Source organism: Lemur catta, chromosome 17 (assembly GCF_020740605.2).
Source record: "Lemur catta isolate mLemCat1 chromosome 17, mLemCat1.pri, whole genome shotgun sequence".
Taxonomy (NCBI): domain Eukaryota; kingdom Metazoa; phylum Chordata; class Mammalia; order Primates; family Lemuridae; genus Lemur; species Lemur catta.
In genome coordinates, this window is record NC_059144.1 from 22,194,082 (window position 1) to 22,220,753 (window position 26,672).

General features: G+C 43.4%; 3 protein-coding genes and 1 non-coding gene across 11 annotated transcripts in view; 2 read left to right on the forward strand and 2 right to left on the reverse strand.

Moving 5' to 3' along the window:
- CNBD2 (cyclic nucleotide binding domain containing 2) overlaps positions 1-6,212 on the reverse strand; it is a 43,017-nt gene extending 36,805 nt beyond the window's left edge. For 2 of the 3 annotated variants that reach the window (XM_045528670.1, XM_045528668.1), the window contains exon 1: positions 5,777-6,212. In XM_045528670.1, coding sequence (XP_045384626.1) covers positions 5,777-6,097 — 321 coding nt within the window. In that variant the 5' untranslated portion in view covers positions 6,098-6,212. Of the gene's footprint in view, positions 1-3,251; positions 3,306-5,776 lie in introns of all 3 variants that reach the window. The other variant, XM_045528667.1, reaches the window with a different exon arrangement.
- Positions 6,055-6,967, forward strand: SCAND1 (SCAN domain containing 1). 2 transcript variants are annotated; one of them, XM_045528671.1, is made up of 2 exons: positions 6,055-6,153; positions 6,262-6,967. In XM_045528671.1, the coding sequence occupies exon 2, from the start codon at positions 6,317-6,319 to the stop codon at positions 6,854-6,856; it is 540 nt and encodes a 179-aa protein (XP_045384627.1). In that variant the 5' UTR covers positions 6,055-6,153; positions 6,262-6,316; the 3' UTR covers positions 6,857-6,967. The 2 variants fall into 2 exon arrangements, with proteins under 2 accessions (XP_045384627.1, XP_045384628.1); XM_045528672.1 differs by having other exon boundaries at positions 6,104-6,153; positions 6,225-6,967.
- Positions 6,968-10,286: 3,319 nt separating this feature from the next.
- Positions 10,287-26,672, reverse strand: part of PHF20 (PHD finger protein 20) — a 108,498-nt gene continuing 92,112 nt past the window's right edge. For 4 of the 5 annotated variants that reach the window (XM_045528673.1, XM_045528674.1, XM_045528675.1 and 1 more), the window contains 5 exons: positions 23,063-23,162; positions 19,996-20,191; positions 17,087-17,498; positions 15,218-15,401; positions 10,287-12,800 (listed from right to left, as the gene is read on the reverse strand). In XM_045528673.1, coding sequence (XP_045384629.1) covers positions 12,658-12,800; positions 15,218-15,401; positions 17,087-17,498; positions 19,996-20,191; positions 23,063-23,162 — 1,035 coding nt within the window. In that variant the 3' untranslated portion in view covers positions 10,287-12,657. Of the gene's footprint in view, positions 12,801-13,762; positions 13,956-15,217; positions 15,402-17,086; positions 17,499-19,995; positions 20,192-23,062; positions 23,163-26,672 lie in introns of all 5 variants that reach the window. The other variant, XR_006729488.1, reaches the window with a different exon arrangement.
- On the forward strand, positions 22,522-22,625 carry LOC123622923. Its single transcript, XR_006729665.1, has one exon. It is a non-coding gene; the product is annotated as a U6 spliceosomal RNA (small nuclear RNA).

Sequence of the window (26,672 nt, forward strand, 5' to 3'; positions counted from 1 at the left end):
GTACTGTAAGATAACACATTTGCTTTGTTGTAAGCCACTAAATTGTGGTCATTTGTTACAGCAGCAATAGAAAACTATTAAATAATATAACACCTAATCCAAGATGGGCCATCCTATCTTTTCCCTGGGAATTTGGAATTGGAACTGAGAACAAATCATCCTCTTGACCCCAATATAAATTTAGGAGTAAGGGCAGCCGTCCCTCCACTAGCCAAGTGAATACAGGAGACAGGGGAATCCAGAATGTAGAACAATCTGAGTCAACTAACTTGCTTTCTTCAGTCAATTTCACAAGGAGAAAAACAAGGTATGGGGGCTGTTCTAGATTAAGAAAGAGTCAAGAGACAAACAAACAAATGCGAAGTATGAACCTTGATTGGATCCTGGTTCATGATAACAAGCTATAAAAGGGAAATTAAATATGATTGCATGTCAGATGACATTAGGGAATTAGTATTAATTTTCTTAGTATTATAGTGGTATTATGGTTATGTGGGAGAATGCCCTTATTTTTAAGAAAGAAATGTCATAAAGTAGGCAATTTACTTTCTTTTTTTTTTTTTTGAGACAGAGTCTCACTTTGTTGCCCAGGCTACACTGAGTGCTGTGGCACTCTAGCCTGGAGAACAAAGCGAGACTCTGTCTCAAAAAAAATAAAAAATAAAAAAAATAAACCATCTCAGAAGTGAAGGTCATTTCAGAACCTCAAAAGGAAGCTAGCCTTGCTGAAAACAGAGGATAAGATTGCAAAAGGCAAATGGAGTTGGAAATGAATGAGTAAAAAGGAGCCAAAAAATAAAGTATACAGTATAGAGGGGGAGAAAGTGAGTAGTATGAGTATGTGGATTTCTTCCATTTTTATAGCTGTAAATCTTAAGACACCTTTCAGAACTGATTAACCAAGAAACAGAAGTACAAGCATATTTAAAGATAGAAAAGGAACTAATAATAATAATCAATTAAGATGGGATGAAAAGAAGCAGAAATATAACAATTATTTTTTCTGACTTTTCAACTTTGTATTATATATACAATGTTTATGTGCATCCTATTCAAAAATCAATGGATATATTTTAAAGGAATAAAACAAAATCAATACAGTGCAATAAGGAATGCAGAGCAACTGGTAGAGTACCACAGTAAAACTCACTGAAAACTCACCGGGAACCAGGAGTTTTGCAACAGAATAGAAATCAGTGAAATGAGAAAAAGGCAAAAGGTTTACGAGGTATCTAGGACCCTAAATTTACATGAACTTATCAGGAACGAGATAGTGAATTAATTGCAAACATAGTCCAGCTAGATTAAGTATCCTGGATCAGTTATCTCCAGCTCATCAAAACACCACAACATAAAACAGATCTTAGCTGGGCACAGTAGTATGTGCCTGTGACTCCAGCTACTTGGAGGCTGAGGCAGGAGGCTCACTTCAGCCCAGGAGTTTGGGAACAGCCTGGGTGATATAGTGAGACTCTGTCTCAAAAAAAGAAACAAACAGATCTTTACGCCAAGATCAAACATATTTGATAAAACAGGTTATCCAAAAGAAGTTAATAAACTCAGTACAGAAACCAAAGTGAGCCTCTTTGACCTGGTGTTTAAAAAAAAAAAAGCAGAAATGGAATGTGCTAGGGGCTTTTTATCCAAACCATCTCAGTTGCTGAATCTGTTTCCCCTTCAGCATGATCAAAGCTGGTGACCTGGAATGTGTATGTGCGTGTGGTGTAAGTGAAATAACATGCTTAATAAATCTGTTGCAAATCTGAATGTCTTGTCCACTGGTAACTTACTTTAAAATTTCTATTTAAAACTTCACATTAGGCCGGGTGCAGTGGCTCACGCCTGTAATCCTAGCAATCTGGGAGGCTGAGGTGGGTGGATTGTTTGAGCTCAGGAGTTTGAGACCAGCCTGAGCAAGAGCGAGACCCCGTCTCTACTAAAAATAGAAAGAAATTATAGGGACAGCTAAAAAATATATACATAGAAAAATTAGCCGGGCATGGTGGCACATGCCTGTAGTCCCAGCTACTTGGGAGGCTGAGGCAGTAGGATCGCTTAAGCCCAAGAGTTTGAGGTTGCTGAGAGTTAGGCTGACGCCACCGTACTCTAGCCCAGGCAACAGAGTGAGACTCTGTCTCAAAAAATAAATAAATAAATAAATAAATAAAATAAAACTTCACATTAAACAAATGCAAAATAACAAATGGCAAGCATGTGGAGAAACTGTGCATTGCTGGTAGGAATGTAAAATAGTGGCACCATGGTAGAAAACTGTGTAGTGGTTCTTCAAAAAATTAAATATAGAATTACTATATGATCTAGCAATTCTCCTTCTGAGTATATATGTAAACGAATTGAAAACAGAAATGCAAAAGCTATCTGTACGCCAATATTCATAGCAGCATTACCCATAATAGCCAAAAGGTAGAAACAACTAAAATGTCCATGTGTGTGTGTGTGCATATATACATATAGTTGGCCTTAATATGCATATACATATATATAGTTGCCTTAATATTCATACACAAATATATATTAGCCTTAAAAAGAAATGAAATTTTGATACATGACACAACATGGATAAACCCCGAAGACATTATGCTGAGTGAAATAAGCCAGACACAAAAAGACAAATATGATTCCACTTATATGAGGGACCTAGAATAGTCAAATTCAAAGAGGCAGAAAGTAGAACAGTGGTTACTAGGGACTAGGGGAGGATGGAAATAGAGAGTTAATTGTTTAACGGGCAGAATTTCAGTTTGGGATGATGAAAAAATTCTGGCCCGACGCGGCAGCTTGCGCCTGTAGTCCCAGCTACGCAAGAGGCTGAGGCAGGAGGATCACTTGAGCCCAAGAGTTTGAGGTTGCTGTGAGCTAGGCTGATGCCATGGCACTCTAGCCTAAGCAACAGAGCAAGACTCTGTCTCAAAAAAAAATTTTTTTTTAAAGTATCCAGGCTTCTTTTCCAAAACTCCAAGCAGCAGTGTGCCATCAAAAGACATCAAAGTCTCTGAAAGAGTCTGGGAATCATATTAGAGCTCTCCCATCCCAGGGATGCTCTGTAGTCCACATTTGTCTTCTTCTCTTTAATCAACACCTACCAAGGGCTGACTGGGAGTCAGGCCTTATGCTGGAAGCTAAGTGATATGAGATGAATGGTTTATGATCCTTTCCTAAATAAGCTCCCAATCTAGTGATAAGAACTTTACCAGACGTCAAAAGATTTCTGTCCTCCTGGATTCACTTACCAGTTTTTTGACTTTGAACAAATCCATTATATTTTTGCATTCTGGCTTCTTAATCTGCAAAATTCAGGAGCATAAAATATAAATACATGTATTTTAAACTTAATCTAGGACCTCTGGGCAGGTTCAAGGATATATGTAAATTATCTAAAATTGTATGCAGAAGTATATAATAGCATCCCATTTCTAAGAAGAGGTGTTATAATTTTTTTTTCCAGATTTTGGGGGCTTACTGACCCAGAAAAGGTTCAGAATAACTGAATTGTGTTTTTGGATTCAATTTCTAAGGCCTCTTCCATCTTAATATCCTGTGATTCTAACAGATCTCTCAGATCTCTCCTTCCATCTCTAATATTCCATGATTCCAGTAGGGATGGAAGAAATGGATTAGAGATGTAACATTCCATGATTCCAAGTAGCACAAGCATTCATTCCTTTTCCCGAGAAGAAAAGGACAAATTTTAAACATAGAATTCTAGGATCTTTATAACTTAATCTCCACCAACCTTCCAACCTCATCTCTCACCCCTTCCCCACAACCACTTACCATGTAGCCTGCAGTTTCCATAAAGTTTTGCTTTATGTAGATGCACTATGTGCCTTTGTACAGGCAATGTCTTCTACCTGGAATGCCCCCAAACTCCACCCTTTTTCTTCTGGAGTCTCAGCTTGAAGGTCCCCTTCCCAGTGAGGTCCCTGGCTCCTACAGCAGGGTCTGGTGTGTTCCCTTAGCCCTGGAAACTGACTACCTGTTACTACACAGGGAATAGGACTGTCGGTTCACTCTGGGCAGCAAACCCAACTGCCAAGGGGTCTGACAGGACAAGTAAAGGTTTGAAGCCCGTAGGCATAAAATAGACTAAGCCCCTGTTTCTCCACCACTGAAAAGAAAATAGAGAAAAATATTAGCTCTAAGGAAAACAACAACCTGAGAGCAATAGTAAATGCAAACATTCTGTTTCAGAGCATAGGGAGTGGTGGGGACTGAATCCACTGGGACAGAGTATCTTGTCTAAAGGAAGTAGTCTCTACTCAGTGTCAGCTGATTGCGGACTGGCAGGAATTAGGGTCCAGTGTGGCCAGCTCTTGTACTTTTTCAAGAAAAGCTAGAAATCCAGATTTGCAAGTGAAATCTCTCACTGTTTACATGTCAGTGAATAAAAAGCATTAAAGACCCATTGCCATAACCTTCAAGGTTTTCAGGGTATTCAGACTGTTCCATGAGGATCCACTTCTACCCATTCAAAGGAGACATCCTATGAGAGGGGCAAGTTTTATATCAGGGCCACTGACGTATTAATGGTTGTTAAACATGCCCATCCACCCCGCACAGAGCTGAAAGGGACTGCAAGGGAGATACAAAACCTTTCGTATGAGGCTCCTGCCCCTCTCTGGGCCTCAGTTTCCCCCTCTGTAAAATGGGCATATAAAACCCATCTGTAAGTCAGCTGTCAAACAGAATATAATACCATTTATTGAAGGGCTGTCAAAGACATACGTTTTTACCTGCTTCATCTCACTGAATTCTCACTCACAGTAACTTCTATGAGGTAAATTTTATTACATCCACATTTTACAGATTATTACATCCATTTTACAGAAAAGAAACTGTAGCTCTGAGATAGCAAGCAATTTACCTAATGAAAATAACAGCAAACATTTTCAAACCCTCTTCTTTCCAAGGGTTTTACTTATTTAGTCCTCCCAACAACTCCGCATTATTGCCAGACAAGATAAGGCATATAAATACTGCAAAAGGGATTCCATCAAGGCAGCCTGACTCCAACACTGTAGTGCAGTGCTGTCCAACAAAAATATAACGTAAACCAGACATTAAAATTTTCTTAGTAGCCACATTTAAAAAATATAAGGACACAGGTGATATTAATTTTAATAATATATTTTATTTGACCTAATATATGCAAAATATATGCCAACACATAATCAATATAAAAATTCTTGAGAGAGTTTACTTTTTTTTTTTCTTGTTAAGTCCCTTGCATATTTTACAATACAGCACATCTCAATTCGGACTAGCTACATTTCAAAGGCTCAGTAAACACATGTGACCAGTGATCACCAAACGGGGCAACACATTTACAGATCACTTTATTAATCCTAAAGTTAAAAGCAGAACCCACAGAGCCGCCTGTCCGTTGGTTTCAGAGGACACGCAAAAAATAATGGCAAAGGGTTCTTGAGCATTACTTTGTGCCAGCAGTGTGTTGAGGATCTTACGTTGTATTTTGTCATCCTCGCAATAAGGAGGGTGCTATTTGCCCTCCTCATTTGACCAGGCAAGAGGACTTTCCTGAACCGGGCCCTACCCGAGCGCCCGGCCGCCGTGGCGCTGCCCTGTCCCGGTCACCGGCCAGGCGCCAACCCCGATAAGCTCCTGGCTAGCCATCATCCTTATCATTTACCGAAGGGCTGTCAAGAGCTACACGCTAGTCAGGGTCAAATGAGGAGCGCCCGCACCTTCAAGCCGAAGTGTTTATTTGGCTAAGGTACCCGACTCAAAAGTCTACCTGGAAACCTTTGGGACGCTTCTGCTCCTCCTGCTCCTTCTCCTGCTCCTTCTCCTCCTGCTCCTCTTGCTTCTTCTCCTGTTCTTTCTCTTGCTCCGACTCCGACTCCAACTCCGACCCCGACTCCTCCGACTCCTCCTCCAACTCCTCCTCGAACCAGTGCTCGGAGGCGCTACCATCGTCCAGGGACCATCGCTCACTTACATTTGCCTTCAGCATCTCGGTCACCACCGCCTCCCGATGCGACTCGAGAACGCTAGAGGGGGCCACATCCGGGAGCTCATACTCGGCTTCCGGGTCCTCGCGCGCAGACCTGATCATAGAGAAGCCAGAGGAGACTTCCGCTTCCGAGTGCTCTAGGCGCTTCCCCGGTGCAGGTAAGCTCCGTGCGCTCTCGGTCGGTCCCGAATCCGCCTCCCTCCAGGGTCGGAGTGGCACTGCCCTCTAGACGGAAACGTGTCCCTCCTCACCCCGCCCCCGCGCAGACGCAGTGCTGAGTCCACGGCTGCGGAACAAAGAGTGACGCCCGGAGCCGGAATCATGGCAGCGACGGAGCCCGGCTTGGAGGCTACTGGGAGCCCCTCGCCGATGCCGCCGGAGAAACAGGAAGGAGCTGGCCCGAGCTCAGACCCTCAGCGAAACTCTGCGGGCTCCTCGACCACAGGGTTTTCACCGCCTGCCCTTGAGCCTTCCAGCCCCAACGCCGCGGTCCCCGAAGCGATTCCTACACCCTCGGCGGCGGCTTCCGCGGCCCTTGAGTTGCCCCTCGAGCCCACACCCCTAGGCTCTGCTCCTCAGGCCGAAGCCGCAGCGCGCTCCCCGCCAGGCCCCGGCGGCTCCCGGCTGGGCCCCGAGACGTTCCGCCAGCGTTTTCGGCAGTTCCGCTACCAGGACGCGGCGGGTCCCCGGGAGGCGTTCCGGCAGCTGCGGGAGCTCTCTCGCCAGTGGCTTCGACCCGACATCCGCACCAAGGAGCAGATCGTGGAAATGCTGGTGCAGGAGCAGCTACTCGCCATCCTGCCCGAAGCGGCGCGGGCCCGTCGGCTCCGCCGCCGCACCGATGTGCGCATCACTGGCTGAGAAGCGGTTCTGTGGGCGGCCGGGCCCGGGCGCTCTCTGTGAATTGGGGCCAGGGTCTCTGGGCCTGAGTCTGGCACCGCACTCCGTGTTAATGAAAAACGAGTTTTGGCAGCTCCCGTCGTCTGGTGTGTCTCTTTCGTTCGTCCTTTATTGGGTTTACTTGACCGAACCTATTTCCCACCTTCTTTCTGGCTGGTAGCGGAACGAAGTTGGGAGCCCATAGAATAAGGCCTTTGTTTCCTATTCCCGAAGCCTTCGTTGGCTATTATGGGCTTCTTAGATGTTAACTAGACCTGAGCCATCTCTCACATCTGGGAAATTTTTCTCCTGAGCTCCGAAGGACCCACTTGCGTTTCCTGCAGGCCAAATAGGCTGGCTCTATCAAATGCTCACTTAACCGTCTACCATACCAATACAGCCACCAACGTGCTCCACCTTGCCTTGGGTATAGGTTTTGCAACGGGCTTAAGATACTGGGCTATGTTCATGTGAAGTGTTTTACTGTATGCCCTGACAGACACTAGTTCTTGTGAGCTCTGGCTTATGCTCAGATTTGCTCACCTCCTTCCTTGCCAAATATTAGGCCTCTGGTAGGATTTAAGAAGCAGAACTCTTTGTCTCAACTTCCCTGATGGGAAAAAAAAAGCTGAACTGGTGTGAATTAATGGACTATTTACATCACTGAAGCTACTCTTAATTCTTAATGTCTCCGTTTTTTTTTCTAAACAAGGATAATTGTTTTGAAAGGGAAGAAAGAATTTGGCAAGTAATGGAGATGACCTACTATGAAATCGTAGAACTCACAGTGTAAGGTTTTTGCCCACCCAGGAAGGAGCTAGTTGGGGTCCGTAGACAGCTTGGATTGCTCCCAGATAGGTCCTATTGCAGTGAAGCCGGACTTGTTTTCCTTGTACTGCTTTCAGCAATCAAAATCTAATAAGCCTGCAGCTCACACCACTAAAAAGCATTAGCCAGACTGGGTTGGGAGCTGGTGTGGGAAATCTTGCTTTTGAATATTTAAGACAAATAAATTGAAAGTATTTTCGCTACTTCTTGGGATTTCTTGGCAGCTTGCACCCACCTCCCTGCAAAAGATAGATCTGTTTAGCAGGCTTCCTTTAAAAGGTAATGTTGGTCAGGGGTCATGGCTCACGCCTATAATCCTTGCACTCTGAGAGGCTGAGGAGGGAGGATTGGCTTGAGCTCTGGAGACCAGCCTGAGCAAAACTGTGACCCTGTCTCTACTAAAAATAGAAAATTTAGCCAGGCGATGTGGTGTGCGCCTGTAGTACCAGCTAGTCAGGAGCCTGAGGCAGGAGGATTGCTTGAGCCCAGGAGTTTGAGGTTGCAGTGAGCTATGTTGACGCCACTACACTCTACCAGGGGTGACACAGCGAGACTCTTGTCTCTAAAAAAAAAAAAAAAAATGTTTACAGAAGATTAAGTAATACATATTTAAAATAAAGAACTTTATACAGTCATGCGTTGCTTAACCATGGGGATATGTTATGAGAAATGCACTACTTGGCAATTTTGTCCTTGTGTGAACCTCATAGACTGTACTTACACAAACCTTGGTGGTATAGCTTGCTACACACCTACCTATGCAGTATGGCCTATTGCTCCTAGGCTACAAACCTGTACAGCAGTACTGAATATTGTAGGCAACTGACAATGGTAAGTATTTGTGTATCTAAACAAAAAGGTACAATAAAAATATGGTGTAGCATAAATAGCTGGGTGCAGTGGCATGTGCCTATAGTCCCAGCTATTAAGGTGCCTGAGGCAGGACTGCATGACCTCAGGAGCTCTAATCCAGCCTGGGCAACATAATGAGACCCTGACTCTTTTAGAAAAAAAAGTCTTAAAAGATAAAAAGTGGTACACCTGTGTAGGGGAGTTACCATGAATGGAGCTTGCAGGACTAACCAGAAGTTTCTCTGGGTGAGTCAGTAAGTGGTGAGTGAATGTGAAAGCCTACATTACTATACACTACTCCAGACTTTAAAAACACTGTAGCTGGGCAAGGTGGCTCACGCCTGTAATCCTAGTCCACTGGGGGGCCGAGGTGAGTGGATCGCTTGAGGTCAGGAGTTCGAGACCAGCCTGAGTGAGACCCCATCTCTACTAAAAATAGAAATAAATTATCTGGACAACTAAAAATATATATAGAAAAAATTAGCCGGGCATGGTGGTGCATGCCTGTAGTCCCAGCTACTCGGGAGGCTGAGGCAGTAGGATCGCTTAAGCCCAGGAGTTTGAGGTTGCTGTGACCTGGGCTGACACCATGGCACTCACTCTAGCCTGGGCAACAAAGTGAGATTCTGTCTCAAAAAAACAAAACAACAAAGAAAAAAAACACTATACACTTAGTATATAAAAAAAAATTTCTTCAGGCTGGGCGCCGGTGGCTCATGCCTATAATCTTAGCACTCTGGGAGGCCGAGGTGCGTGGATCGTTTGAGCTCAGGAGTGTGAAACCAGCCTGAGCAAGAGTGAGACCCCAGTCTCTACTAAAAAATAGAAAGAAATTATGTGGACAACTAAAAATATACAGAAAAAATTAGCCGGGCATGGTGGCGCATGACTGTAGTCCCAGCTACTCGGGAGGCTGAGGCAGGAGGATTGCTTGAGCCCAGGAGTTTGAGGTTGCTGTGAGCTAGGCTGACACCGCGGCACTCTAGCCTGGGCAACAGAGTGAGACTCTGTCTCAAAAAAAGAAAAAAAAATTTCTTCAGTAATAAATTAACCTTAGCTTACTATTTTTTACTTTATAAACTTTTTGACTTTAACTCTTGTAATAACATTTAGCTTAAGACACAAACACATTGTACAAATATTTTCTTTATCTATCCTTAGTCTATAGGCTTTTATCTACTTACAATTTTTTTTTTTTAAACTTTTTGTTAAAACTAAGACAAGGTGGCTCACGCCTGTAATCCTAACACTCTGGGAGGCCAAGGTGGGTGGATCATTTGAGCTCAGGAGTTCGAGACCAGCCTGAGCAAGAGTGGGACCCCCGTCTCTACTAAAAATAGAAAGAAATTATGTGGACAACTAAAAACATACATAGAGAAAAAATTAGCCGGGCATGGTGGCACATGCCTGTAGTCCCAGCTACTCGGGAGGCTGAGGCAGAAGGATTGCTTGAGCCCAGGAGTTTGAGGTTGCTGTGAGCTAGGCTGATACCACGGCACTCTAGCCTGGGCAACACAGTGAGACTCTGTCTCAAAAAAAAAAAAAAAACTAAGACAAGAACCCACACGTTAGCCCAAGCCTACACAGTAGGACCATCCAGACATCACTACGCAACAGGAATTTTTCAGCTCCATTATAATCTTATGGGACCACTGTGTATATGCGGCCCAGTGTTAACTGAAACATTGTTATGCAGTGCATGACTGTAATTCAATAATATGTGACTGAAACATAGCAACAAGAACTTGGTTTATTTTTTCCAAATACAGATACAGAAGTTTGCCTGTTTTGCAAATATTGCTTCAAAGCAACATTTCTATATACAGCGCCTTCTGTTCTAATAGCGCGTAAACATAGATATGTATCCACAGTGCAATGTTGGCTCATCAAGGATCCACCTTGCATACACATCACTTAAAGAAACAAAATGATTAGTCAAACCAGAACTGTTTTTGTCAAGGCAATTTTTTATAGGTGGATAGTTTTTTTCAAAAGACAAACTTAGGTAGTGCACATATTTCTAAATGGTAATAGCAATGTTTGCAAATAATAGTTTCCAGTGCTCCAACTTGGGGTTAATTCAACTTGACCCAGGAATTGGGAATAGAGCCCCTCAACATGGCTTTAAATTAGGGAAGCACACTGAGGTTATGAGAACTTGGGGGGAACCTTCCCTGCTTCCCTAAGGACAAAAGTCACAATGAGTAAATTGGGATTATTTCCTTTACTTAAACAGTAAACCCAATAATGGCCACTTGGTAAAATTAGAGTAATTCATTTTCTGCTTCTATTTTTGAACAAGACATGAAATTGACTGCCTTAAAAGTTACAGCTTCCACAGATACTCGAATTTATTTTAAGAAAAGAAAAATAATCATACCTCACAGTTGTGGCTATAGGAAAATCATCCTGTTTCTTCCCTTTTCAGACAAGCATCACACAATTCTCAAATGCAGCTGTCTGAACACAGATGCCATGCACACTCCTTGAGCATTTCTTCCCACACCAGAAACACGAATGTTAGCAGTGGGAAACGGCCTCTGATAGAGGAATTATATCAGCTTTATTACAGATGTTATAGCCACATATATTCCCTCTGATGGATAAGCTACAACAGGTCAATTTATACCTGTCCTGTAATTCATTTCATATCAAATGGTAAACAAATCACTAGACAGAGCATCCCTTGAAACAGATGTTAGTACAGAGGCCTGAATTCATGACCACAATGACCTGTGCCTATCCATTCGAAAGGTTGCTGGAGATACTGTCATTGCTATTGAGATACTGGCTACTTCACGTTTACATAGTAAATATTTGCAGCATATAACATTACAGATTCATAAACCCATAATTAACTTGTAAGTGTTAATGGACAACTGTGCTTTGATTTTTGACTTTAGTGATAAGAAAACTAAGTAGTGAAACGGGTCACTTTTCAAAGCATGGAACATAACTTTGCCTAGTAAGGAAAAACAAAACAAAACATAGCAATTACACGTGGAACCGTAACCTGCAAAAGTAACACAAATATTGTCTGAAACGGTACAAATAGGTTGTACCTGGACCTTAAGCAGCATAATCACTTTGATCTCACAAAATAATACAAACAGAAAATTTAAACTGTTAAAGTATATTAACAAAACAACTCTGAACATACCCTTCAGGGAAGGAGAAAAGCGGCACATGTAGAATCTGAAGTTTGTTTACAACAATATAAAATAAGGTAATTCCCCAAACCACATTCTTCGTAACAAATCTTTATAGTGAAAGAGTTTGAAATTTTGGGAAACACTTTTTGGACATTAAATAGAACTGGGAAGTTGTGAATATTAAGAAGTGGGTAGAAAATGCTGTCCTCCTTTGGGTTCCAGACCCTGCCTGTTTCAGTTTGAAATTCTTCCTAGATTCTTATGACAGTGAGATTCTAGCTCCTCCACAGGTTGTATGGGCTCTGCTAAAAAAGCCACAGCCCAGCCAACTCTGGGGTGAAAGCATACAAAACTTGTCCCTGGCACCATGAAGTCATGCAACAGATGTGGTGAGAAAAGTGAAGAGTCCTAACGACAAGGCAGGGCAGCCAAGGCTCTGCTCCTTCCCAACCTCCACAGAACGGTGAAGTCACAACATTCCCATGAAGCTAGAAAATGAAAATGATGCCTGCTGCCTAAACACCATGCAGGCAGAAACCAGAGGGTTGGCAAGTGCCCCAACCCGAGAGAAAAGTCAATTAAATAAACTGCAAATTGAATTTACAACTGTTTCCAACTAAACTTTTTTGGCTCTCATTCCATTTATCATCAGTGGCACGATTTCAAGTGAAGTTTGTGCAAAAAGACTCTCTTCATTCAATGATGTGCACAGAAGAAGGGAATCCCAAGAGTCTATTTGCTACCTTCTTGGTAGGCTTCAAGATCAGAGTGCCCTGCCCTCCAGCAGCCAAAATGCCCTCTTTGTCCAATGTCTATCACACTCCTGCCCAGATCCCTGAAGTCAGTTGGTGTCACGTGCACTCGGCATGCTAGGTTTATTTATTTAAATATGCGAAGCTCCTCCTGCTGGTGCCCCAGGATTGTGCCCCCATTAGTTTTAGGTGCCCAGTTTCATGTGGAGCAGCAGAGGGCGATCTGCTGCACCTTGCCCAGGTCCGTCAGCAGCTGCTTGATGCAATGCTTGAGCTGCGGAAGCCTGGCCAGTGGCTCCGGGGGTTCCAGTTCCCCGGTGTAGTCCAGCCAGCTCTCCAACACTGTTGGCAGAAGACAGAGAGAAGACCCAGTGAGCTCCCAACATTTGACTTGCAAGAACATCAGCAAGAGTTTCAGCACCTTATCCTATCTGACCACTCATGGGGGGCAGGGAGGAAAGGCCATTGCAGCCAACATTGTCTCAATACCTACTTCACAAAGTATTACTGCTGGGACAAAGTTCAAATGCTTTAGAGCTGCACAGTCCAGAAGAACTTTCTGCAATGATGGACATAGTCTATGTCTGTGTTGTTCTACAGTAGCCACTAGCCATATGCAGCTACTGAGCACTTGAAACACGGCTAGTGCAACTAAGGAACTGAATTTCAAAATTTTATTCAGTTTTGATTAATTTTTAATTAGCTGCACATTGCTGGTGGTTACTGTATTAGCACACAGTCTAGAAGGACCCACTTTTCTCAGTATTACTGCCCACTCTTTATAAAACTTTCCCATGTTGGAAATTGGAGAACCTGCTGTTTTAGCCTCCTGTCAAGAAAAATGAAAATCTACAGGGACTTAAAAAGGTCTGTTATTATCACTATAAATTCTGGCTTGCTTCATATTAATTCTTGATTGATACATAATCATCAGTGGCAGAGAATACTATTTTATTTTCTCTTTTTATTTATTTTTAGAGATGGGGTCTCACTCTCTCACCAAGGCTGGAGTGCAGTAGCCCTATCAGAGCTCACTGCAGCCTTGAATTCCTGGGCTCCAACAACCTTCCTGCCTCAGCCTCCTGAGTAGCTGGGACTACAGGTGTGCACCACCACACCCAACTAATTTTTTTATTTTTTTGTAGATATGCTGCCCAAGCTGGTCTCAAACTCCTGACCTCAGGCAATCCTTCTGCCTGAGCCTCCCAAAGTGCTAGAATTACAGTGAGCCACCACCTGTCCAAGTTTGGTTTATCTTGATGGTGTTTAAATGAATCTTAAATACAATACAAAAGTTTGCTTACCTAAATAAAATCTTTCAGCTTTACCATTGATTTTCACGTGTCCTTGGTACCTCTCTCAGGGCCTGGAGTGTTAGAACATGTATAGAGTACACGGCCCCAAATCAGCGGAGCACGTAAGAGGTCCTCTTAGAGGCCAATGAAGGAAGCTCAGGCTTACCATCCACACCACACTGCCCACTTGGCAGGCCCAGGGCTGGATGAGGAGGGGTAAGGAAGTGAGACATGAGTAGGCTCTAACTTCTCCCCTAAGGGAAGGTTCCTTTGGCAACACCAGAACATTCACCCTGTTTCCACAGTGCTAAGCCTCTTCTTAGGGACCCTCAAAATCTACTATTTTCTGTCCGGCATTTGATCCTCTCTTAGCTCTCTAATAGCATGCTGTTCACAGAAAGTGGCATTGGTTATGATTCTAAAGAGCCCAAAGAAACCATTTAGGAGTAGAAGCAAGACAGAAAACCCTCCATTTGCCTTAGGTCTCTCTCTCTCACTGCCCTCCAACAGGGCAACCCCTTCTCCAGTCCATCATCTACCCCGAGTCACCCCCCCCCCATGACAGGAAGCACCACCAACTCTCTTCAAGGCTCAGCGTCAATCCCAGGAATTCCAGAAAGCCGTCCTGTTAGCACTGTCCTCCCCTGGCATGGCCTCATCCACACATGTGTCCTGGCCACACCTCAGGACCCCAGCTTGTATATTATGTGGCATTTTCCTCTTAGTTATTTCATGTAAATATGTTTTACATCTTCAGTTACAGTCATCATAGCCTGACTGTACCCACAAACATAACATTTATTTCTTAACTGATCTCCATTTTAAAGGTAAAAACAAATGATCAGGAAATAAATGAACAGTCAGGAAAGAATTTTGTCTCCAAAAACCAAAACTGGCAACTTCCTGGGGCTCAAGAAAGACTGAACTGGAGCATGTTCACCAGCACAGGTCCATCCTCCAGGCGCCACCATTACCACCACCTGGAGAAACACCCAGGGCTACACAAATGACTCAGTCAAGTCCTTAAATCTCTACTGGCTAAAGAAGAGAAGGCTTCAGTTGAGATTTTATCAAAGGTTGAAATAAAAGGTTTTTCAGATTAAAGCCTTAGACATCCTAAAAACTCAAGTCAAAATTTTAATTCCCCACAGAACTTTGTTAGTAAAGCTTTGCTGAGATTATACATTTCCTGGAAGCAGAGCTGCCAGCCACATACTCGCCCTTGCAGAAGGGACTGGGCAAGTGAGGCAGGACCCCTGACATCATGCAGTGCTTGGAAGTGCCCAATAAATACTAAAAGTAAGACTTGCTCAACTTGAGGTGAGAATGGTGAAGCTGAAAAGAAGAAGACGAGGCCAAGAATACAGCTCTCCCTGCAGAGCCAAACTAGGGGGTTCAGAGAGCAGCTCATGTGAGGAGTGTGTGCTCAAGGTACACGCCAATGGGCAGGGGAAGGAGCCCTACCATCCAGCTCCTTCTCAATGGAGTCCATCCTATGCGTGACTTCATCCTGCAGCGATTCCACGTGGGTCAGCAGGTTAAACTGCCACTGGTGCTGGGAGCTCAGCAGCCCCTCTCCACCTCTGTCCAGCAGCTTCCGAGCAGGGGCTTCCTCAGGTAGGACCTTTTTGGAGACATATTCTCTCACCTGGGGAGGCAATGGCATTTAAGTTACTGTGCAGAGAAAGCCCCCAGCCCCTTGTTCAACCATCCAGTGTTTGCAACCATCTGAAAAACCAGCTGCAGTTCGAATACTCCAAGTCCCTATCTCCCCTTCCTCCTTCCCAGATGGGAACTGGACAGAGCTTGCCCGCTGTGCCAATCCCAACCACCTCAGCGCAGCACAGACCTCTGGCTCAGGGCGCCCCACAGCTGCTTCCCACTGACTGGCCCAATGTCCCAGCCTGAAGTAGGCCTCACAGAATGGCTTCCAGAGACCTAGGATCTGACCAGAGCAGGGCTGGTGTAGACAAGGATTAGCATGCAGGAGTCATGGAAATAAGCTTTAAGTCTTAGCTCTGTGTCTTGCTGAGTGTGTGACCCTGGATGAGTTACTTCACCTCTCTGAGCCTGTGTTTCGTCAGCAGGAAGGTGGAGGTAATAATACCTAGTTTGAAGGTTCATGAGGATGAAATAGGATAAGGTATATAAAAACAATGCCAGCTAACAGTTGGCTCAATCAATGGAAGAGATGTTTAACCCTGGTTACATCATTTAAGCCCAGTATTTCCTGATTTTGTGCTATGTGTCAGACACCTCTAAGAAATCTGCCTAGTCCACAGGACTGCAAATCTTTTCTGGGGGGTTTGAGATTGAAATGAAATAGATTCTATCCAATATTTATTTAGTGCTTACTATGTGCAAAGTAACGTGCTGAGCGCTTTTCACAAATATGTTCCACAGTAACTGAGGAGCCTTGTCACTGGCCCCGTTCTACAGGCGAGGAAACAGGTCTGATCAGACAGGTGAAGTAAGCTGCCCAGAATCACACAGTGAGTGGCTGAGCCCAGAACTGAAATTGGGTCTGTCTCAAAAGACTGTGTCCTTGCCACCCTTGCCCAACACTGTTTAGACACTGACAAGGACACAAGGATGAATGAGGTACAATCCCCAGCCCTGAAGGGCTTATAATCTAGGCTTATAACCTCCCTCTCGGCAACATGCAGCAATGTACTTAATGCTGGCGGTGACAACCAAAGGATTAAGTATGTGAAGTAAAGATGACAACGGTGGAGAAGCTCTCAGATCACACACAGCCTTGCTAATAACTGAGGACAGGGCACAACGAGACTAAATGAACAGTTAAGAATGAAAACACTGGCAATGATACAAAAGGGTTCCGGAAGAGAATGACTTGAATAACAAAAAACTCAGTAGCTCTTGGGAAAATTGGTGAATCAGCAAATATTTTGCCAAATGAACCCTTCTTACCACAGGGCTGCAAAGTTAAAAGTGAAAGTAACTATCATACAACTGTATTAAAAAAATTATGCCTAACAAAACACTTATCATTTGCTCATGCTAAGAATTAATGCCTGGGTGCAATTACAGTGTAAACTGCCTTAAAGAAAAGCCGAATTTTCTCCTTGCTACTTCCCACCTCTCCACCCTACACCCTCAATTACTAGGCCATTTTGTGGGCATTTCCTGGAACCAGTGATCTTTGGCTTAAGTGTGCTCTCCTGACTTTGCGCCCATTTTAGCAGACCAAAAAACATCTATGACAAGCAAATTTAAATACAGTTTTGTTAATAAATATCTTTCACAGAACATTTAACTGTAGAAGGAGAAATTATAAGCACTCAAACCTGAATGAAGAAGTGAGCCACAAACCTTTGGGGAGCTGGGTTTGGGGTCACTGTCCCCCCGGCTCCTGTCTTGGTCTAGAGGCCAGCCCAGGCGCGGGGAGAGGGAATCGTCACCATTCTCATGGACGGGGTTGACTGCATCATCGAGGGCAGAGCCCCGAGTCTCCACCACCAGCTTCTGCTCCACGGCAGGGTAATAGGCTCGGGGCTTCTGGTAGCAGTGCTCGCTGGTGATGTAGGACTCCTCCATGGACCTCGGCAGGGGTAGCGCCAGGGGCAGGGGCTTCTCCACCGCCCCATTCAAAGTTCTATAGCTTGGGGCTTCCTCCTTGCTCCTGGCGTCAGTGACATGGATGAGTCTGGAATGAGATCTCCCCTCCCCCGAGTGCTGTTTCCAAGGCTGGCACCACAGCTGCAGGTCAGGATGCTCCCTGCTTCTGTTGGGAGGGCAAGCAGGGAAAGGGCTTTGGAGTAACTGGCACCATTGCAAGGGCTTCTCAGTTCCCAAATACTCTCCCAATAGGGAGAGCAGCTTCCACCTGACCACAAACCACCATGTGTTAAGCACAGGGGAAGATGAATCCTTGGTTTCTTAAGAGACCCCTTTCCAGTAAACTCCCACTGCAGACACACACAGTGGGTAGGACTGGACTTGCAGGGGAAGACACCTGGCTGCATTTCAATTCAACCACCAATGAGCAGTGCAGCTGGGACAACTCATTCAATCAGCCTCATTCCTGCCTCTTCCCCTGTGAAACTAGGCTAATTATCTGTCTGCCATCAACCACTGAGTTTTATAAAGGTTAAGTGGATTAATCTGAATGGTAGTACTATGTTGGTGATAAAGTGTTCTTCAAATGTGGCTTACTAAAAATAACTTTAATAATAAACCATCATGCCGGGTGTGGCGGCTCACGCCTGTAATTCTAGCACTCTGGGAGGCTGAGGTGGGAGGATTCCTTGAGCTCAGGAGTTCAAGACCAGTCTGAGCAAGAGCAAGACCCTGTCTCTACTAAAAATAGAAAAATTAGCTGGGCAACTAAAAATAGCAAAAACATCAGCCAAGTGTGGTGGCTCAATGCCTATAGTCCCAGCTACTCGTAAGGCTGAGGCAGGATGATCACTTGAGCCCAAGGTGTTTGAGGTTGCTGTGAGCTTGGCTGATGCCACAGCACTCTAGCCTGGAGGACAGAGTGAGACTCTGTCTACATACCAAAAAAAAAAAAACCATCACAGGCCGGGCGCAGTGGCTCACACCTATAATCCTAGCACTCTGGGAGGCCAAGGCAGGAGGATCACTTCAGGTCACTAGTTCGAGACCAGCCTGAGGAAGAGCTAGACACCCATCTCTACTAAAAGTAGAAAAAACTAGCCAGTCAACTAAAAACAGAAACAAAAAATTAGCCAGCATAGTGGCTCACGCCTATAGTCCCAGCTACTTGGGAAGCTGAGGCAGGAGGGTCGCTTGAGCCCAGGAGTTTGAGGTTACTATGAGCTAGGCTGACGCCACAGCACTCACTCTAGCCCGGACAACAAAGTGAGACTCTGTCTCAAAAAAATAAACAAACAAAAACCATCACAATAATCTGGGCATGTAATGGCACTTGATTACAAAAATGCAATGATGACCCAGGGAGGGGGAAAAAAATCAACTATCTCATATATAGGCTATTAATAATGAAATTTCTAAAAATTCTTCCAAAATCTTCTATTCTCACCATTTGAAAGAGAAAAGTTTGTTATTAAGGAAAAGAACAGGGATTCTTATCCTTTTTAGGGCCACAGGTTCCTCTAAGCAACCACTACGTTAGAGATAGTGTCAAAATAATATCTTTTGCTTACCAATCAAGAATGGTTAGGATGAAAGGATAAACAAAATTTGGTACATACTTACAATACAATATATTCAGCTTTAAAAGGAAATTCTGACACATGAGACAGCATGGATGCACCTTGAGGACATTATGCAAAGTGAAATAAGCCAGTCACAAAAATACAAATGCTATATGATTCCACTTATATGAAGTAACTAGAGAAGTTAAATTCATAGAGACAGAAAGTAGAACAGTGCTTGCCAGAGGCTGGGCAGACAGGGGCACTGGAGAATTGTTTAACGGGTATAGAGTTTCAGTTTTGCAAAATGAAGAGGTTTTTTTTTGTTGTTGTTGTTGTTGTTTTTGAGACGGAGTCTCACTCAGTCACCCAAGCTAGAGTGCCATGGCATCAGCCTAGCTCACAGCAACCTCAGACTCCTGGGCTCAAGCCATTTTCCTGCTTTAGTTTCCCGAGTAGCTGGGACTACAGGCATGCACCACCATGCCGGGCTAATTTCTTTTCTATTTTTAGTAGAGACGGGGTCTCGCTCTTGCTCAAGCTGGTCTCAAACTCCTGACCTCAAGCAATCCTCCCACCTCAGCCTCCCAGAGTGCTAGGATTACAGTAGTGAGGCACCGCACCCAGCCAAGTTTTGGAGATTGGTTGTGCAACAAAGTGAATGACTTTACAGTACAGAGCTGTATGCTTAAAAATGGTTAAAATGGTACCTTTTATTATGTATATTTTACCACAATTAAAAACAAACAAAAAACTTATAACTACACACCGAAACCAAACCAAACCAAACCAAACTAATTACACATATCATATCTTGATTATGGTGCATACTTATGTCGAAACTCAATGAACTCTTAAAATAGATGAACTTAATTATATGCAAAATATTCCTTGATACAGTTGATTTTTAAATAAAAGAATGTTATCATTGTAAATGATACATGTTTATTAGTACATGTTTATGATGTAACTGAGAATTTTCAGTAAAGGTCTCAAACTCATCGATCTTATTAGTTTTATGGCTTTCCAATTTCTCAAATTTATCCTGCCCCAGACCATGCAAACCAGAACCCTTCCCATAGCCACAGGCACCACACTTACTGCAAGATGCTCATCTTGAGCTGCAGGCCATGCAGAACCTCAATCACTCTCTGCACATCACCGAGAAGCTGGTGAGTCGCCACAATCTTCTTGGCATTCTGATGGGAGTAATTTTCTTCTAGAAACGTCAGGCCATGCATGTGTCCCCTGCTCAACCACTCCTTGTCATACCAGTACTTGAAGCCAGGCCTCTGACCTAAAGCAGTGACAACCACGGGGTTAAAATGAGGCCTGAAGGAAGCCCATCACTATTGCACAATTATCAAACAAATTACTGGAAGGATAGATTAGTAAGTTCATTTTGTTCATTTATTCATCCAGTGTACCTTTACTTAGCACCTACTATATGCTGGGCTCTCTACTAGGTGTTGGGGACACAGTAATGAAGAAGGCATGTAGGCTTCCTGACCTCCTGGAACTGGCCAGAGGTGGGGTGGGAACCTGGATTATCTCTAAATGTAAACCGTATCATTCCCTCCCTTACTTAAAACCTTTCACTGCCTCCTACTGTTCACTGAAGAAAACCAGAAGCCCCGGCTCTGGCTTTATGAGGCCCACAGGACCCAGCTCCTTCCTATCCTCTGCTTCCCACCCTTATAGGGGCCCCCTTCAGTTTCTGGAACACATCAAACTCTTTCCAGTCTCATGATCTTTGCTCTAGCAGCACCCGCTCTGTCTAGAGCACTACTCTCCAAGGCCTTAGCAGGGATGCGTCCTTAACACCACCTCAGGGAGGCCTTTGCTACCTCCCAAAGTTAATAAAGCCCCTTTACTGCCTCCTAGGCATTCCTTATCTTATCATTTCTCCCTCTCACAGCATTCTTCATTACCTAACACAGTCTTGGTTTGTTTTGTTTTAACTTGTTTTAACATCTGTTTCTGGCCCCTGGCCTTGTTAAGAGCCAGAAGAGTAGGAACCATCTTGTTCACAGCTGTATCCCCAGTGCCTGGCAAAAGGCATTGTCAACAGATGAATGGAAAGAAGATGTAAGTCCCCCTCCAAGTGTACCACCCACCACCAAACTAAACAGATGATCAGGTCCCCTTAACTGGATGGCTTCAGTGGTCCTGTTCCTTATAGGGCCCCTTAGGAAGGACTGAAAACATAAGCACATGTGACTCAGCAACACTCCCTGCTCCAAAAGCCCAGGGAACAGCTTTCAACAGACTGTTGTTTACCTGTCAATATCTACAAATACCCTGAAATAACCCAGGTAATCAATCCCTGTCAAGGTCTTTGGGGCTCTTTCTGGCTTTACTAACAATGCACGTGGTAGGGATATACCTTGATCCTGTTAAAAGCATTTTTAAGTAACCTTTAAAAAATAACTCTGTCAGGTTAAACTTTTGGCCCAACCCACTACAGAGTCAAACAGTCTATAAATGCAGACCCTGTGAAACATTCAGTGTTTGGTTCAAGGAAGAGTCCATTCAGTCTTGGTGATTAAAATTATAAAAATTCAGAAAGTGTACAGGATTTGATGAGGATGGTGTGTTTGATTTACAAAGAGGGAAAAGTGGAGAGAAAGACATGGTAGACAAAAAAGATTTTTAAAAGATACCCTAAGGAGCCCTCAAGATTATGTGAGGGAACCTCACAGGCAGCTGCTGTAGGCAGTGGCAGCTGGCACAGCAGGATTCAAAGCAGCACCACTTGTTTCACAAGACAAAAGTCAGAGACAATGGTCTTCATCACCTGTCTGGCATAACTGGTGGAGCGATCTTGACCCAGTCATGTGCCTGGGCCTGTGTCTGTTCACCTGTCTGATCTTTTGGCCATATTCTTTCCTTGGGATAAAGGGATGAACAGAGGCTGATTCTTCTGTCTATGGACTAATCTAGTACAAGGAGATATAGTTTTACAACAGAGGTCATCGGGCCCGTGGGGACCTGCTTGATGGAAAATGAACTGTGGTGACCTGTCCCTCCCTACAAAATCAGCAAAATCAAGAGATTCGATCCTGCAAGCCAGTTCTAATTCCAATTTGCTTTATGAGGTTAGGAAAGTCAATTATATCCTCTGGGCACCAATTTCTTCCTTAGAAGCAAAAAAGGGAGTCAGAGCTCCTACCAGACACACCTCATAGAACCAAAATGAATACAGAAGCAGAAGCTCTCAAGTATTGTCCAGCTGCTGTAAGGGAATCAGGAGACTAGAGCTGAGCGAGAGACTGTACAGGTGGCAATGGGAGATGATGTCACCATCCCACTGACAGCAAGACAAGAACCACAGATTTATAATCCACCCCTTCTAGAAAGGGGCACCCAAGAGCCACAGGTGATCCCTGCAGCCATGAAACTACACTGATCCTAAGGAATTCAGTCACTGTTCTGGCTGGCGACAGGCTCTATACAACCAGGCCCTTCCCCTTCCCCTCAAGGGCATATGTCCCTTCCACGTGGCAGTGATGCAACAGAGGACAGATATTGCCACAGGGAGCAGAGGCAGGTTTCTAACCTTCCAACAGCCTCTAAAAGCCAAGGACAGAGCCCACATGCCAATCCTCATAAGCTCTCAAGGAAAAGGTGCTCATTTCAGCAGCACATATAATGAAACTGGAACAACGCAGAGATTAGCACGGCCCCTGCGCAAAGATGACACTCAAATTTACCAAGCATTTCCTATTTTTTATAGATTTTCAGTCATGCAGGATGAAACTTTTAGACATCTGCTGAACATCACAACATTACAACATTGTGCTTATAGTTAACAATACCGTACTGTACACTTAATTTGTTAAGAGAGTAGAGCTCGTGTGTGTGTGTGTGTGTGTGTGTGTGTGTGTGTGTGTGTGTGTGTGTGTGTGTGTGTGTGTGTGTGTTTATCACAACTAGCTCTCAAGGCCAGACCTTCCACTAGGTGGGCCTCTTCACATGCGCTCTCTTACTGCTAAGTTCAGGACAGCTGGCCACCGGGTGGGCTAGCAACAGAGGCGAGGAGGAGTCGGAGTCTAGTGATGCTGAAGAAATGAATCTCAAGACCACAGACACTTAGGATGTTTCACAGGCAGCTGTGCTAAGGAAAAAGCTACATACTGTTAATGTCCCTGACTCCAGAAATCTCTACCTGGAGGGTCTTGGCAAACATAACAGGTGTATTTCTCAGGCACATTTTCTTCCAGTAATCCCATGCAGACCCCATGCTGCCAGCACTGGCACTCTTCACACTGTTAGAATCAAAGAAGCAACAAAAATTAAACTCAGAAGGTGTCCTCCATCCAAAAGCAAGACCCACCTGCTGGGGGGAGGGCTCGGGAGGGCAGAAGGAGGTGGGAGGGAGGAGCACTCCCTCCTGACTCACAGGGGACTGAGCTGCTGCCACACATCTGGACTCGCACTACCCAATATGGCAGCCACTAGCCACATGTGGCTCCACAAGGAAATTAACAAGTTCAGCTAAAAATTTAGTTCCTCAGTCCCACTAGCTACAGTTTAAGTGCTCAATAGCCACAAGAGGCTAGTGGTTCAGTGCACATGACATCTGGATCTACTAAACAATGCTGATCTCAGAATAATGACGTTTTCATTCCCATTTCTAGAAGTTTACACTTTTCTAATCACTTTATGGAAATCAAGTAAAAACTGCTCAAATCCTTAGAGAATGGATAACTTGGAGTGACAAAAAGCTGAATGTGAATAATAGCTCAGACATTCATTAGCTGTGTAACTTTGCACAAGTCACTTCTCCCTAGGCTTCAGTTTCCCCAACTGCAAAATACGATACTATTCCTAACTCCACACCCCGCCCCAGGACTGTTTGTGAGGATTCAATGGTTCATGTGTAAAAGCTCCTATTATAGAGCCCAGCTTTACATATTAAGCTACTACTATTAACTACTAAGGGCAAGATAATTCACTCAGACCCCTCCTGGAATAATCATATGTTAGCACTTTCCATTTATTCTCTCTAAATCTTACCAAAGGTCACATAGCTAATTAGAGTCAAAGATAGATTAGAACACAGCCTGCCTAATTGCAAAGCTAGTTCTTTTAACCCCTAGGCTCCACTTCCTTGCCTGGGTATTGAGGGCAGAAGGGGGAGAAACAGGAGGCAGAAAGGAAAAGGAAGACGCTGACAGTGAAGAGGCACTGGGAAACACGTGGAGCCTAAGGATGGTAAGTCTAAGAGCTAAGGGTCCAGAGGAGGAAATGGAGAGGAAAGACAGACTCCCAAGGAGATACTAGGACTCTTCAAGCAACCCTAAACCTTTAATTACCCAACAAACAGATTAGCCCTGGAAGGTGGACAGTGAGCTTCCTGTCCATGACCTTGATGGTGGTGGGCCACCAGCCTGGCCACAAGGACTAGAAATCCAAAGCTCAAATACTCCTCAATCATTTGGAGTCGGATAAGCCCGAGCATCTGGAGGGCTTCCTTGGGCAGATGTAAGGCTTTCAGGAAGCTAATCACATCAGAACCAACAGATAAGATCTGTGCCAGATTTTTCAATCTACAGATGAGGTAACTAAGCTCAGAGAAGAAACATAAAGTAATGACAAATGTAATTAGTAGCAGAAAACAGACTAATAATTAAGAATCAAAGTCTATCTCACCAATGACTTCGTAAGTCTTGAAAACAGGATTTACCAAAAGTCAATCAAATACAACTAAGTTTCAGAATGATAACTTTTTTCATGTAGGTATGACTAAAATATATTATTCATTTTTAAAATGTTTAAATTTAGAAACAAATGAGAATAATGATCTAAAAGATAAAAAAAACTAAGAATTAATATAAGCATGCAAAATATTTATGAAACAAATTTTTAAATATTCTACTATTTGAAGAGCACAGAGACTTAAGTCAGCGGTACAGGGCACTCTATTCCTGGACAGCAGGAGTCAACATCATAAGGATATCAATTCTCCTTCGGTTAATTCATAAAAATAATGTAACCCCAATAAAATAATAAATTTTATTAATTTAATTAATTAATTAATTTAATAATAATAAACAGCTTTAGAACTAGATAGAATTCTAAAATCAACAGCCAGGAAATATGTGAAAAAGAAAGAGCAATAAGGGGATACTAGCCCCATCAGATATTTTACAAATATCATAAAGGCACAATAATTAAAACAGAATTGTACAAATATACAGACAGATGATCAATGCAAAAGAGAGAATCCAGACAGAGATTCAATACAAATGGAAATGAAGTAAGGGTGGCATTTCAAACAGTGGGGCATGGTGTTAACACAACTGGGTAGCCTAGTTCCCACCTTGTACCAGGACAAATTCCAGGTGGATCAAATATTTATATGGTTTAAACAAATGAAATCTCAGACATGCCACGTAACAATTGGTATGGCCCCAACTGCTCCAAACTTAGTTTCTTCATCTAGCAAATAATGGCACAAACTCTACCCTCAAACACCCTATGATCCTTGCTCCTCATAGTAAAGTCAATGGAAGAAGTACCATGGTGGATAGGAAATGGGTCGCACACTGTTGGGCAGAACAGCCTTGTCAGGAGGGACATTCATTACTCACCCACTGAAGATTTCTATGGACAGATGAAAGCCAGATCTGCTCAGGCTACCGAGGCCTGGAAATGAGCATACACCCAGGGAGATAGAGTAGAAACTAAAGATCTTCAACATCCTTTTAAAAACAAACTTTAAGAAAAATTCTACTAAAGAATTATAATAGTCTTCATGTTACGTAACTATTTTCTAACTGTATTCCACAAACTTCAGAGGGTCTGCAAATACGTATGTTTTAAAATGAGACTATTTTAAAAATAAAAAATGCATACACAAACATGTTCCCGGTCAAATGTTAAGATAATGAAGCCCATCAGTACACACAATTTTGTATTGCCAGGCTAGCTCAGAATTAGGCTAGCCTTAAGAACAAAGCTTTTCCTCCCACCTCTGATTAAAGTGACTACACAGCATACTGTTTAGAAAAAGTCACCCTGACAATGGCCATTTGTGCATCATGCTTGTCTCACTGTTGTATAACCAAACAGAGAAAACCAAATGAGCCACCGAAGTACTCCAAGTCAGCAGCTGTCACTCATGATTCTGACTGCGTATCAGAATTCACGAGACTATGCCTGCCATTCACATTTCTGACCTTAAAACAGAAGATTATCTATTTTGAGCTTTTAAAACTACTGCTTTTACCTGTTACCTGTTTTGGGGTTTTGTGAAAGAATCTATTAGGAAAATGGGTTTTGATGCTAAAAAAGGTTTGAAAAGCACTGAACCAAGGTATACTAAAGGTCATAAATATCAGTTACTATTTGAGATCATTTATGTACCCTTGAATCCCAGACGTTACTATGAGGCTATTCAAAAAGAAAAGACAATCCCTCAAGCTCAAGTGTGTATCTGATTGTGCATACTGGTGGTGGTGGTGAAGGGTTGGTCTGTCAGCCTAGACAATGCTATTGTTTCAAAAGCAAATTTTTTGTTTTACTTCTTAACTGTCAATGTAAATCTCCATAGCTAAGGCAGTGTAGGGAAAGAGTCCCTCACTGGGTGTTGAGTTCAAATCAAAACCTGATAACTTATTTAATGGTTCTACAACCATGAGCAAATCACATCTTCGTAATTTTGTTTTCCCAAATAAATTACTTGAAAAAGCCTTGCTAGAGGTGAAATGGGATTTAAGGAAACACAACAGAAACTTTAAATCACTACTCAACTGTACACAGTTGCTCCTATT